The sequence below is a fragment of the Brachycentrus maculatus genome, unplaced genomic scaffold (genome assembly GCF_059751285.1).
Source record: "Brachycentrus maculatus isolate JH-2025_06_01 unplaced genomic scaffold, ASM5975128v1 h1tg000839l, whole genome shotgun sequence".
Taxonomy (NCBI): domain Eukaryota; kingdom Metazoa; phylum Arthropoda; class Insecta; order Trichoptera; family Brachycentridae; genus Brachycentrus; species Brachycentrus maculatus.
In genome coordinates, this window is record NW_028281566.1 from 171,621 (window position 1) to 187,350 (window position 15,730).

Genomic DNA, 15,730 nt, shown 5'->3' on the forward strand with positions numbered 1-15,730 from the left:
GATTCTGTTTTGAATATTGAAAGCATTAACTTTGTGGATCATAATTTTGAAGATGGGATAGAAATTTTACATTATGGTAATAGAACTAGTCAAATTGATAATTTAGAAGTTTGAGAAATAAAAAAAAGCGGTTAAATAAAAATGAAACATAATTAACAATCAAATAAACTTAAGTTAGTCCAAAAATGCAAAAAAAAATTTTTTTTTGCATTTTTTTTGCATTTTTGGACTAAGTAGATTCTACTTAGTCCAAAAATGGAAAAAAACGTACTACACAAAAATGTCCCTTACTGTGTTTTAAGTTTGGACAGCCGATTACTGATCGTCAACTACCACCTTAGTATTAAGTATCTCGATTCACAATTTATCTGTGAATCTATGAATCAGTAATATTTGATACATTTTTTGGAATCACCTAACATTCAAGTGACTAAAATTTGGCTACGTCTCATCCAACACTGGTTATTTATTTAAACTTGATGTATATATATATATATATATATATATATATATATATATATATATATATATATATATATATATATATATATATATATATATATATATATATATATATATATATATATATATATATATATATATATATATTGGCGGGCTTATTGCTAGAAAGTAATTGATAGAAAGAAATACCAACCAACCAAAAACGAACTAGTGATATTGGTTAAAATGTTTGATACCATATATAGCTGTTTGCAATCAGAGGGTAGATAGTACTTGAACATAAAAAATAAATAAATTACAAGTTGATGATTATGAGGAAGGCGAAGGAAAAAAGGAGTTTAGGGAAGGGGGTAGAGGGAAAAACTTGGGGAGGAGGTTTGATGGACAGTTAGGAATCTAATATGTCGTCGGAAATCTTTGTTTTTCGTTAGAAATGACTTAATGTTTACTCTTTTACATCTCCTTACAACTTCCTTCTTCACAAATTTTCATAAGCACAAATATATATTTATATATACACACACACATATATATATATATATATATATATATATATATATATATATATATATATATATATATATATATATATATATATATATATATATATATATATATATATATATTGGGCAGGTATCCACATTGACGGCATGTGTAGTACTAATATGAATATATTTTTAAAAATTCAAACTTTTGTTGTAAATATATTATAACGTCCAATTTGTTTTGCAAAATGTCAAATTCGATTTGGTAAACGTACAATTCAATTTGTAACTCGTCCAATTTGAAATGAAAATCTGTATTGCATTAATTTAGTCTCGTTCCATTTTCTACTTGATTTTTAGTTAGGTACCTAAAAAAAGCGGATAATCTTTTTTTGAACTGGTATGCAATGTTTTATTTTGACGTTTATAATAACAGCACTGTCATTTTGACGTTTCAAGCAAATTTAAATCAAACCAATTTGAATTGGGTTTCTCGTAATACGTGAATGTTGAACTAGAACACCAGATAATGGATTACATTCTACTGATTGCAAAAATTCGACAACATCCATGTCTCTATGACAGTAATTCATATTCCTTTAGAAGCAACGAGAGAAGGAATGACGCCTGGGCTGAAATTGCTTACGAACTAGGCTGTACTAGTAAGGGGAACATTATACAATTATAAAATACAATACAGTGAAACCTGTTCACTGTGAACACCTTTCTACATTATATACATTGAACACACACACATCTACTTTCTCACTAATTCACCTTTTCTGAATGAACATCTTTATACTTTGAACATTGAACGTTAAAAATAGTATTCATCATATAATTACACACTGTTAGAATGAACATTAAATAATTTTAGATAAGCTAAATATTGGTAAATTCTTTGTCCCCCTTTACTTTTTTTTATTCTTTCACCTTTGGTTATTGATAAAAAAGTATGTTCACAAAAAAAGCTGGAATGAAGTAACAATATCACATTGTTTTGCAAAAGCTGGAATTCAAGTAATTACATTAGAGTCAAGTGCTAACGATAGTCATGTTGATGAACAAGAATTACAGGATTTAACAGCAACTAACGGATTTGCAGATCTTAATAATCCTTGTGAGGATGTTCCAGCATTCGAAACATCCACAGAAACTGGTTGGGAGGAAGATCTTCTTTTTGTATCTCTTGAATCATCAGACGAAGAAATTGAACCAATTGTTCGAGAAATTCCAATTCCCAAGATGCATTTGCCAGCTTAAAGTGCCTCTCAGATTTTGCCAATACACATGAGGTCAAAGGTCTTTCACAGACTTTAAACTCTGTCCGCCATCAGTTGTGCAAGTACCAAGTGGAAAACGTAAAACAAATGACAATTGAAAAAATTTTTCTCAAAGAAACAATAAATATTTTCATTTAAATTTAATAAAAAATTTACTTTTATTGGCATAATTTTTTTTTTCTATAACTTTTTATTTACTTGTTAAATTGAACACCTCCTTACATTGAACGTTTTTTTCAGTGCACTAGTGGTGTTCAATCTAACAGGTTTCACTGTATAATATACAGCGCTGGATTGTTCACATTGGAGATTTATATATTGATGCTAATTACAAATCAATGTATTGATACTACGTATGAATATATGAACAGCTACGTATCTAAATTAATTTACAACATTTTGAGTGTGTCCAAATACTTGTTCACAAAATCTGGATTATCTCCAATTACAGGAGTTATTTTCATTTTATTTTTTGATATCTCATCAAAGATGAAGAAGAATATGGAAGTCTGGGTATTTACGGGGTATAATTTGGTATAATCTGGGTATAATTTGTAAATAAATTATCTGGTCAAATTATAAGCTTAATAATAAAAATGAAAATGGTATTTTCTGGCGTTTCTCATGTGTGTGATTATAATCCAGGATTCGGATCTCACATACTAATATAAGAGTTTCTGCTTAATAAAAAGCTTCTTTACATCTCTAGTGAAGTTCTAGTGATTCATGAACAAGGTTTCTAAATTGGTTCGTATATATAGAACTTCCAAGAATTTGAGTAGTGTGGTTGTCAATAATGGGTAGAATTGGTGAATGTTACACGTGTGTAAAGTGATCACTCAAACCAGCCTATGACGGTCGTAAGCCCCGTAAATACCCAGACTTCCATATTCTTCTTCATCTTTGATGAGATATCAAAAAATAATATCTAAATTAAGTCTGCCTAGTAATCTTCTTAACTTTCGCTATATTTTTATTCTTGCTGTTAACTTTTGACTCATTTAACATTTTTGAAATTTTGTAATTGGAATGTTACAATTACCTGTTTTATTTGGTATTCATTATTGTAAATGTATTTATGTTAATGTTCTGTTAAATTTCTAAATAAATAAAATAAAATAAATAATATCATTTATACCATTGTTCCGCAAGTGTGTGCCGTGGCACACTCCGTGGTGTTTAGTCGTTGTGCCGCGGAAAAAACGTCTAGTTTTGTGAAAATAACACAATTGCTCCAAATTTTGATTGTCTGTGCTCTGTTAAGTAGTCTCACATTTGATTGTTGCGCGGTATGATCGATAATCCTGAAATCATCCGGAGCATTGGTCTGTATGTTCCTTAGCTAAGACAGCGTCGGCATAGATCGTTTCCCATTCCTATACACAGGACCAACCTGCCGATGGTTATGCCTGTAGGAAGAGCTACCGCTATGTTGAACAATATCACATTGGATATTGTGTCCGAAGGAGTTTTCCGAAGCGGGATTCTTCTACACCTTTAAGTCTTCTTGCTTACTTTTAATATATACGCCTTGAAAATTGTTTGTTATGTATATATTATTCTTTTCTTGAATAAATAAATTGAATTGAATTGAATTGAATTGAATTACTCTTAATTCATGTGGATAAAAGTATCATTCTCGTGGAAAATTCTAGAATAAATCCAAGAGATATGTAAAATCTTCTCAAAGGATCTTCGTCAGGCGGGAGGAATATCTAATTTAACACACTCAACCTACAAAGGATTGTATTAGACTCGTGAAGTGTTTATAACAGCCGATATGTTTTCATTCATCATTTTCTTTTGGAAAATTCGCCTTCGAAAAAACGTTGATTTCGTACTTTTGCTTACTTTTATTATATATGCCTTGAATATTGTTTGTTATGTATATATTATTTTTTTATTGAATTGAATAAAATTGAATAAAATCAATTCCGCATCAAACATAATATGTTAAATATGTTACCATAATATGGTAAATATGCACCTCTGAAATTTCTTAATTTGGTAGATGTACCTTGAATAGAAAAAGTTTGCGGAACACTGATTTATACCACAGTCAGTTCAAAGAAAAACGCAAAACATGATACTTTTTTTTTGCTAATTTTATTATTAAGCCGAATTACACCCGAATACATTCCAAGATGTTCTTGTATATGGTTTGCTCAACCCTTTCCGGGCCTCCAAAATGAAAAAAAATCTAGGTAGACAGTTACATTCCAATTGGAAAAAAAAACTTTTGTCCTCTGCTCCACATACTGTTGTAATAGATACGAGTGACAAAAATGTAAGCTTGGAATTTAAAAAAATAATGCTAATGATGAAAAAAATGTCAAATAACATCCGACATGGGACCTAAGAGGAAAAAATCCATGTCGAATCTCATTCGACCTTGGACCAGCATTTTCTTTTGTTTGTTGTTTTAAAAAAAATATATATTCTAATATAACTAACTAATCATCACACCGCATCTCCTCAGGGGTAGGCAGAGAGAATAGAATGGCGTACCACTCTGTCTTTGCAGACATTCTTCGCCTTTTCCACATTTGTACATCTTTTACATACCCGCTGGATATTCCGACTCCTGATCTGTCCATACCCAATTATATGAAGGACCTGATCATGTCAAGTTTTCCTTGGTATTCCTCTACTTTAATTTCTAACTACATTTGCCTTGTTGAGTTTTTTTTCTCACTCATTCGTTTCACATGTCCAAACCATCTCAACATTTAATTGATAAAGCTTATCTTAGCTTTGCATTGTTTCCTTAATTTTTCATTTAAATATCTCGCTGAAAGTGTTGTTTTTGCATTTTGAAGAAAAGGTATTGTTTAATTATTTTTTTAAATATACTCCATAAATTTCAAATGGAGAAAAAACATTCAGGTTTTACTTAAAAAGATTTTTTGCGCAGTAAAAAGTTTAATAAGTGGCTTGATATTTATTTTTGATACATTGTATTATATTTTTAAACTTTAAAAAGGTTCTCCTGAAAAATAAGTTTTTTGATTTATGACGTTCTTGAAAGGAGTGAGCGATATGGAATGCACACCCCTGGTACCAGGAGAATATAAAATATGAAATAATTATAATAACTGTTATTTTTCTTCCCAGGTACACAATGCAGAGAGGCTTGGATTAGATTAAGAAATAATTATATAAATGCAATGAAAAGAAAAAAGCAGTCCAAAAAACAGACTCCCTGGAAATATGAGAAACAACTTTCCTTCTTCAAACAGTTTTCACAGAAAAATATGTAAGTGAATACATTCTCTGGAGATATATTAGTGGGAAGACAGTTGCTGACTGATATCAAGGTCCGGAAGGTGTCGTATCTGGGGCATGTGCTGAGAGTAGACAAGTACGAGCTATTGCACCTAGTGGAGGGTCCATGAGGTGTGAGCAGAAGGCAGATCACATGAATTTATCCGGAAGTTACTTTCTAGTAATCTTCTCTTCTTCAAACCCTCGTCCGCACCCGAGGGTGCATAGATCACTGCATCATATACAGTGTTATCTTGATTGTCAACACATGAAGAAAAGGAAAGGATTGTTGGGTAATATATCCAATATTAAACAAGGTTTTATTTATTATTTCGGCATTAACTTTGTGGTAAGACATGTTACAATGATTAAAGAAAACACTTGTTTTTTACCACTTGAGTTTTATTATAGACTACATGTTTCAGAAGTTAAACTTCCATCATTCAGGTCTGTATAATAACATTATACAGACCTGAATGATGGAAGTTTAACTACTGAAACATGTAGTCTATAATAAAACTCAAGTGGTAAAAAACAAGTGTTTTCTTTAATCATTTAAACAAGGTTTATTTGGTTGAAATCTACATTTATTTATGTATATATTAATATGTGACGCGTTTCGTCTTCTTAGGACATTATCAAACACTTGAGTGTTTTAATTTGGATATATTACCCAACAATTCAATATGTAACTCTACCAACTGTCTGCAGTTACAATAAATAAGGAAAGGATTGACCCTCCACTTCAGGCATCAGTCCAGGGTAGTATTGAATAAATATTAGGGTGAAATATTACTTATATTTATTTGACCCCACCCTGGGAATCGGACCCGGGACCTCCAGTACGGTAGCCAAGCGTGCTGACCATTCATTACACTACGGAGGCGGATAAATAGTTATTTTGTAGTAATATCTATCCATTATATAACATCCATAATATCAATCACATCAAGTAATAAATGATGCGGAATGCATAAAAACCCGTGTCACAATACATTTTGAGAATTAGTGGTATTCACCAAGTAAAACTTAAATTAAAAACAGAAGGCAGATCTCCTGTCCTCCAGAATATATGAGATTGGACAGGGATCAGAACTGTTGAGATGCTGTTTAGAGCTGCCCAAAAAAGGGGCGCATACTCTCAAGTGATGTCAGGGGGACCTTATATCGCTCACTTCTTTCAAGAACGTCATTAATCAAATATGTAACTTGATTTTTCAGGAGAACGTTTTTAAAGTTTAAAAATAAAATACAATGTATTAAAAACAAATATCAAGCCACTTGTTGAACTTTTTACTGTGCAACAGATCTTTTTAGGTGAAACCTGAAGGTTTTTTCTCCATTTGAAAAATATTTAGTATATTACAAAAAATAATTAAACAATACCTTTTCTTCAAAATGCAAAAACAACACTTTCTGCCCTGTAATGGGTAAATATTAAGTTGAAAATATGCCTCTTTTGCTGGGATATAGTACATTTTCAGGGCATTCCGAAAATATGCACAACTGAAAATTGACGATCTTTGATTTATGACGTTCTTGAAAGGAGTGAGCGATATAACACACAATGAAGAAGAAAAATAACAATTTGTTTTTACAGTTTTTCTATTATTATTTTATTTTATTATAAATTTATTATTTTATTACAAATTTTATGTTGTTATAAATAAAATATGGCTGACTGTAAGCTTTGCACCCACCACTACACAAACAAGAATTTCACAATGATTTTGCCATTTTTAAGGTGTTTGAATCCTGTCATTGTGATCTGACATTATTTTTTTATCTAACCACTCAAAGAATTAAAGCCTAGTTCTCTTTTCAGTAAACAGGAGGCAACTGAATCTGATTCATTAAATTTATATGAAGAAAGAATTGATACGGATAGTGACTCTTCATCACACACTGAAACCGCTGTGAAGAATGAACCAGAATGTGTAATGGTATGTTTACTTATTATTCTGTTTCTGCAATAGTTATAAGACATAGGAACACAGATAATATTGTACTCTAATTTATTGCATAGTTTCAAGAGTAACCTGCTCCGCGCGTATTCACTGTATTGTAGTATTTAACATTAGAAAAATGTCCCTATTTTAGAGTAAAATTGGACGACTTTAAATTATTATAATTCTGTTTCTACAATAGTTATAAGGCATACGAACACAGATAATATTGCAGTCTAATTTGTACATATTTAAGGAGTTTAGCCAATAAATTTGTGATTTGTTTCAGGTCCCAGATAACTCAAGTAATCAATTATCAAATGATTTAGTAAAATCATCAAATGAAAGAGATCAACACCTCAAAAATGGCCCCGAGTCTGAATTGGAATGTCTCAAAGACTGTGATTACGATGCCTTCACTAAAACAACTGTCGCTCAAATGAAAATACTGACCAAAACGCAACACTGCCTAGCGCAAAAGCTTATATCTGAAGTATTATTTCACGCAAAATTTGGCCGGCTGGACAGTTATTCAAAGATTGTCTTGTCTACGAATAAAGAAATGTGATTAAAAAAAGTGCTGATTTATTTATTTCTAAAAGTATACATTTATTAGATATCCATGTGCTTTAAATACAACATTTTGAGTGTGTCCAAATACTTGTTCACAAATCTGGATTATCTCCAATTATAGGAGTTATTTTTCAAATTATTTTTTGACATCTCATCAAAGATGAAGAAGAATATGGAAGTCTGGGCATTTACGGGGCTGACGACCGTCATAGGCTGGTTTAAGTGATCACTTGCCACACGTGTAACATTCCCCAATTCTACCCATTATTGACAAACACACTACTCAAATTCTTATAACTTATAAATATATTCTTCCAATTCGAAACATCGTGCTTGAATTCATTAGAGACATCTATGGTGAAATGATAACCTTTTTATTAAGCAGAAACTCTTTCATTTGTATGTCAGGTCCAAACCCTGGATCATGTTAACATACTCCCAGTAAATGCTTTTGAGAAGTCAAAAAAATGATGTAAAAAATCTTTTTTTAATTGGAGATAATCCAGATTTGTGAACAAGTATTTGGACACACTCAAAATATTGCAAACTTCCACATATGTTGCTCAATTCATTGTCGCACTATTGCATAATTCCTTATTATAATGATTTTTTAGAACATGATTTTTTAAAGTTGAATTATGACGGCAAGTAAAGAAACACTCTGAACAAGAAAACGGTTTCTCGTCAGAGTGAGTTGATACGTGTCGTTTCAGATTCGTTTTATCTGAACACGCGAATGAACATATCGGGCACGACAAGGGTCTCTCGCCAGTATGTACAAACATGTGTTTTTTTAAGTTCCCTTTATCAGCACACGCGAATAAACATTCTGGACACGTAAAGGGTTTCTCACCAGTATGAATATACGTGTGCCTCTTCAGTTTATCTTTTTCGGAGCATTTAAATGGACACATTGTACAAGAAAACGGTTTTTCACCAGTGTGAGTCAAAATGTGTCCACTCAAATGTTCTTTTCGTGAAGTAGAATATTCACACACCGAGCAAGAATACCGCTTGTCGCCAGAATGCGTCAACATGTGCCTTTTTAAGGACGCTCTTTGTGAAAATGAATATTCGCATTCCGAACAAGGGAACGGTTTCTCGCCAGTGTGAATCAACATGTGCGTTTTTAATGTTGATTTTCGAGAAAATGAATATTTACACTCTGAACAAGAGAAAGATCTCTCACCAGTATGTGATATCATATGCGCTTTCAATTCCAATTTCTCTGAGCAGGTAAATTTGCATTTCTTGCAAGGGAATTGCTTCTTTCTATTGTGAGCATATATGTGTTTTTTTAACGTCGATTTTGCTGCACATGTAAATTTACAGTCTGCACATGAGTATCTAATTTTCAAAGGTCTCTGAGATAGCGACTTATTTATTGCAGCACATTTGGATTTTCCTCCTCTATTCCTTAAATCTAAAACAAATAGTAAAAGTTTAGTTTCAAATAGTCATTTAAGTCACAAATGTTTAAAATAAAAATATATTCGTTAGTAAGCAATGTCTAACTAACTAACTAGCTAACCATCACGCCACTTCCCCGCAGAGGTAGGCAGAGAGAATGGAACGCCACACCACTCTGTCTTTGCAAACATTATTCGCCTCCTCCACGTTCATGCATCTCCTCATGCACGACTCCTAACCTGACCGCTTTCAAGTATTTGGCATACCTGATCGTGCCAAGTTTTTCTCGGTCTTCTTCTGCTCCTTTTTCCAATTACATTCGCCTCATAAATTTTTTTTACCGTTCTTTCCTCACCCATTCGATCTACATGTCCAAACCATCTCAACACACTTTTCTTAAGTTTATCGATAATGCTTGTCTCAGCTTTGCACTCCTTCCTTATTTCACTATCCGAACATCTATCATACATCGTTTTGTCGCACATTCTTCTGAGAGATCGCATTTTGATAAGCAATGTCTTAAAAGTATAAGATGATTTTTTCAAATTACTTACTATAATCACAGCCAGCGACATTCGTATTGTTAGAAGACTCCACACATTCTTGATCAATGCCATCAATCGGCAACTCGCTAGATACTCTTATATGCTGGAGTCCAGTAGTAGTTTCCGGTACTGGATTATCACTCATGCACCCTTCTCCAGTATTGTCAGTTCCCGGTTCAAACTCGACAGGAACTTCTAGATAAATAATCTCCTCGTTTACAATACAATGTGATTTTTCTCTGTGACTATTGTCTCTATCAGACTCTGGTTCAGTGTTGGGAACGACAGGATAAGGTGTCAATTCCCCAGCATAGAGAATGTCATCTTCTACATCTCCCGGTTCGTCCTTGATCCTCACTGAGGCGATCTCCATCTTTTCGTCAATCTTCTACCTGACAAAATGTGCCTCTGTTTCCACAGTAAATTAATAACCTAAAAATATAAATACAGCGTATGAATGAAATTATAAACGACTTTATATTCGGTTTTATTTATGTGCCTCGTTTTTAATCATTTTTAATACAGCTGAAACCAAATTATTTATCGCTACGGAAATATTTGTAAAATCTGTGAGTTATAGTTTGGCCGCCATAATAGTTCAGTTTTAATCTTGCGCGATTCAATTTTACTTAATTCAACTTCTGTAACTGATTTTAAAATCAATTTAGAATGCATTAACAACAAAAAGAAAACAATATAAACTTCGAGGACGAACGCAGGATGTATGTACATATCAACGAACAAATAGTTTCTAATACATACTTAAAAGGGATTATATTATATGGTTACAATATGCTTGCAGCTTTTTGCAGTATAATATGGGCGAACCGTCGTCTTGTAAGCTGTATATTTTGATTATACATTATGTACGAACAGGGAACTGCAATGAAAAATAACGACATGCGGCCATTTTGAATAAAACGGAGAGACCAAAGACAATAAACTAGAGATACATTACCATAGATTACTAAGTCCCTGCTTCATAGAAAAATTAAAAATAATCGTTTGAATTCTTGAAACAATGATGAGTAATGTTTGCTTTTCGCTAACTAACCATCACGCCGCTTCGCCGCAGGGATAAGCAGAGAGATTCGATCGCCACACCACTCTGTCTTTGCAAACATTTTTCGCCTCTTATACATTCATGCATCTCCTCATACACACCCGACGATTATTACGACTCCTGAGCCGGCCGCTTTCAAGTATTTGACATACCTGATTGTGCCAAGTTTTCCTCGGTCTCCCTCTGCTTCTTTTTCCAACTACATTCGCCTCATAAATTTGTTTAACCGTTCTTTCTTCACTCATACGTTCCACATGTCCCAACCATCTCAACACACCTTTCTTAATTTGATCGATTATGCTTATTTCAGCCTTACATTCTTTCCTTTTTTCATCATTCGAACATCTATCAAACATCGTTTTGCCACACATTCGTCTGAGGGATCGCATTTCAACTGCATTCAGTTTGATTTCATCCTTCTTTTGCCAACTCCATGCTTCGCTTCCATATATAAAGGTTGGAACCAGAACTCCGTTGTGTACTGCCAGTTTAGCCTTCGCTGATAGATTTTTATTTGCTAAAACTGATTTTAGTGCACCATTCACTCTCCTTTCTATGTCTTTATCAATCTTTCCATCCTTAGAAAACATACTACCCAAATATACGAAATAACCAGTTTACTAATTTAAAATCAATTATTATCAGTTTACTTTATTTAAAAATATGTTGATATATATAAATATATGTTACTCACCTCACTATGTACGAAATCTAAAATATTTCAGTTTTAGATTTCGTACATGTCTATCCCTGAAGATGAAAAGGTTTCTGTCGAAACCGCTTGGAGAAAGTACCAATAATAAAAGTGGTTAAAAACAAAGCTCTAGTTTTATTTCATAAAGTTATATATATATATATATATATATATATATATATATATATATATATATATATATATATATATATATATATATATATATATATATATATATATATATATATATATATATATATATATATATATATATATATATATATATATATATATATATATATATATATATATATATATATATATATATATATATATATATATATATATATATATATATATATATATATATATATATATATATATATATATATATATATATATATATATATATATATATATATATATATATATATATATATATATATATATATATATATATATATATATATATATATATATATATATATATATATATATATATATATATATATATATATATATATATATATATATATATATATATATATATATATATATATATATATATATATATATATATATATATATATATATATATATATAACTTTATGAAATAAAACTAGAGCTTTGTTTTTAACCACTTTTATTATTGGTACTTTCTCTGATATATGTGATAAATATGTCCTGCAAACTGTCATCTTCACTATACATCTGATTGTCCACGTCTGACGAAGTTGTGGATGACGAGTCGGACGGGGAAAAATGAAGGTTGCTCGCTCGAGGAGACGGGGTGAAAGAGGCATAGGTCCGGCGTCAAGCTGAGGATTGCTGGTTTAAAGTGTGCGGTGCAACAATGGCTTGGTTTGGGGGACAGCCATAATTCTGCTGCATTCTCATCCATTTTATTTATTTCAAAACATATTACATACATAAGTCATATATACATATATTATTCCCGATGAGTAATTTCTATTCCTCATTTTGGGACATGGGATTAAGGTTAACAAGACTGCAACACAAACAATAAAGTAACAAAAAAGATTTTTTTAAATAAACAAAACTGATACTATTGGGTTGATGCAAAAGTTTTGACCGTTTTTTACATATATTTTAAAAAAAAAAAAAATTCTTGTGTATTATTTATTTAATAAATTATATAATTTCCATCAGTTCTTATAACCTTCTTCCATCTTTCTATCAACTTATTAATACCAGTAGTATAAAATTCCGAAGATTTTAATACGAAAAATGAAGTAAGGGATGTTTTTACCTGCTCTATTGAATAATTTTTTTCATCATTGAAATTTTTTCGCAGTGATCGGAATAAATAAAAATCAGAAAGAGCAAGATCTGGAAAATACAGTGGATGCTTGATAACATCCCAATTTAACTCATTTAGCTTGTGTTGGGTCATCATAGCCACATGTGGTCGTGCGTTGTCGTGATGAAACACCGCCCCTTTTCTGTTTACCAATTCTGGTCTATCCTTTTGAAGGACCATGTTCAATTTGGATAATTGTTGACAATATCGTTCTGCTGTACTTGTCTTATCGTGTTCCAAGAGTTCAAAATACACAATACCCTTATTATTCCACCAAACACAAAGTATAACTTTTTTAATGGATTTCGGCCTTCGAAGTTATTAATGGGGCTTGTCCAGGTATAGTCCAATGTCTTTTTCTTGTCACGTTGTTGTACACGACCCATTTCTCATCTCCCGTCACCAAACGATGCAAAAAAGGTTCATGTTTTTGTCTCGCACTCAAAGCAACGCGCGTTGAAACACGATCCAATAAATTGGCAGCCGACAATTGATGAGGTATCCAAACGTCGTGCCGCAAAACCATTTCCATACGCTTCAAATGTATTAATGCGATTGTTTGGTTGACTCCCATCATTGACACAATCTCCCTGATGGTTAGACGTGGATTGGTGTCAATTATGACTTTTAATTCGTCGTCATCAGACTTCAATGGCCGCCCGGTACGTGGTTTATCAATGAGTGAAAAATCTCCAGATCGGAATTTTGCAAACCATCTTCGTACCTGTCGAACTTTGATGACATCTGCTCCATACACTTCACAAATGTTTTTGGTTGCCACACTCGCGGTATTGTCTTTATGGAATTCATAAAGTAAACAATACGTAAATGCACTTTATCGAACGACATTTTGAAAAAATACAAGGGGTTATTACTGTACTCTGGCCAGGCCAAAACTGAATAGAAAGTAGAGGGAAAGCATCCTTTATACAATGGAATCATAAAAAAGAAGATACTCTTCATAATTTATGAAAAAAAAATTTTTTACCTGGGATCATAAAAAACGGTCATTACTTTTGCATCAACCCAATAATACATGGCAAAATATAAAAACAACAAACAGGGATAATAAATAGGCACAAGAAGCATATTTAAAATAAATAAATGAGAAAATAAAAAAATATAACAAATGAGAAAATATAAAAACATAAGGTAAAAACATAATAAGAAAATATGACTAATCACTAATCACTACATATATATCATTCCATAAAGTACCTTCTCAGATCATCTATTTTGGAACCCCGAATGGGTTTCATTTTATATATGTCAGGCAGCTGGTTAATTTTGGTATTGGCAATATAATTTAAGAACCTTACTACAAATTGAGTAGTGTTTATCGGCTCCACATGTATTTTGTTATGTCCTCGTGTATTATGATTATGAATTTCTTTGTTAAAAATCAGTATGGTGTTGCTGTGAGTCGTTTTAAACATTATTTGAAGCATTGTATTTGTTTTATGTCGTTCAGAACCTCACAGCGAAACTCCAGCTTCTGGTCTTGACTGAAGTGACTGATGGATGGGAGAACGCTCTTGAAAAACAATCTGTCCGGATCAGGCTCAGGATATACTGCCGGGGAGGGAGTAAGGGTGATCACCAAAGGGTAAGGAGTAAGGGTGATCGTCCACATCTCGTTTCCGCTTCTTTGAATACTTTTGCCCGTATTGAGGGGGTTTGCAGATTTAAGATTTATCCTGACTATATCTCTTGGACACGACTCTCTTCCAGTTTAGGCCCGCCACTTTCCTAATATCATCGGACCATCTTGTCTGGGGCCTACCCACGCTTCTAGGCCTCCAGTCAAGCACCTGCTCCGTCCATCTATCCTCAGACATACATTGATTACGTGTATTTGATTACGCATTTTTATCGATTGTTGCGCGGTATGATCGATAATCCTGTAATTATCCGGAACATTGGTCTGTATGTTCCCAATAGTTACCTAAGACAAGGTCAACATAGATTGTTTCACTTTCCTATACACAGGACCAAGCTGCCGATGGTTATGCCTGTAGGAAGAGCTACCGCTATGTTGAACAATATCTCATTGGATATTGATCTGTTCCATGTGTCTGAAGGAGTTTTCCGAAGTTGGATTCTTCTACACCGTTAGCAATAGTATTTTTGCTTATTTTCTATTTTTGTTAATGTATACGATTTAAATTTAAGTTTGTAATGTGTATATTATGTATAAATAAAATAAATTCAATTGAATTGAATGCCACACGTAGTACAATGGTTAGGTAATTATTATTAAACAATATCCGCTCCCTAGGTGGAGCATATGGAGTCCACAAACTGTCTCCAGGCTTTTCTGTCGGCTGCCAGCTCCCTTGCATCCTCCCAAGTCAGATCGCACCCCGAAGTTCTGACGAGAACTGCCGACGAATTGTCAGCAGTGGTCGTCCTGGGCGGCGCGAACCTGATGCCTTGTAAAAGAGGCAAGCTTGATGGCGGCTCTCGGGAGGCATGCGGAGTACATGGCCAAGCCAACTGAATCGCCTTTTCTTGACGACAGTTGTGACCAAGATTTGTTGGGTCCTACGCCTTATCTCTTCATTCCTCACAAAGTCAAACCACCGCACACCTAAAATTCTCCGCAGACACCTATTCTCAAAGCTTAGTACACGGCTGCTCTGCGCAAATGGTTAGGTTAGGTTAGTTTATGAAAATCAAATGAA

At 32.8% G+C, this 15,730-nt stretch overlaps 1 protein-coding gene and 1 long non-coding RNA gene across 3 annotated transcripts; one reads left to right on the top strand and one right to left on the bottom strand.

The window, feature by feature from the left end:
• The first annotated feature begins 1,373 nt into the window (after nucleotides 1–1,373).
• On the top strand, nucleotides 1,374–8,017 carry LOC148300083 (uncharacterized). Its single transcript, XR_015838978.1, has 4 exons — nucleotides 1,374–1,609; nucleotides 5,345–5,486; nucleotides 7,320–7,437; nucleotides 7,730–8,017. It is a non-coding gene; the product is annotated as an uncharacterized LOC148300083 (long non-coding RNA).
• LOC148300084 (uncharacterized) lies at nucleotides 7,862–10,886 on the bottom strand. Of its 2 annotated transcripts, XM_088275306.1 has the most exons (4): nucleotides 10,731–10,886; nucleotides 9,978–10,400; nucleotides 9,203–9,436; nucleotides 7,862–7,988 (listed from the first exon to the last, which is right to left on the bottom strand). In XM_088275306.1, the coding sequence occupies exons 2-4, from the start codon at nucleotides 10,339–10,341 to the stop codon at nucleotides 7,969–7,971; spliced, it is 618 nt and encodes a 205-aa protein (XP_088131432.1). In that variant the 5' UTR covers nucleotides 10,342–10,400; nucleotides 10,731–10,886; the 3' UTR covers nucleotides 7,862–7,968. The 2 variants fall into 2 exon arrangements, with proteins under 2 accessions (XP_088131432.1, XP_088131431.1); XM_088275305.1 differs by lacking the exon at nucleotides 7,862–7,988 and having other exon boundaries at nucleotides 8,156–9,436.
• Between the last annotated feature and the right edge of the window lie 4,844 nt (nucleotides 10,887–15,730).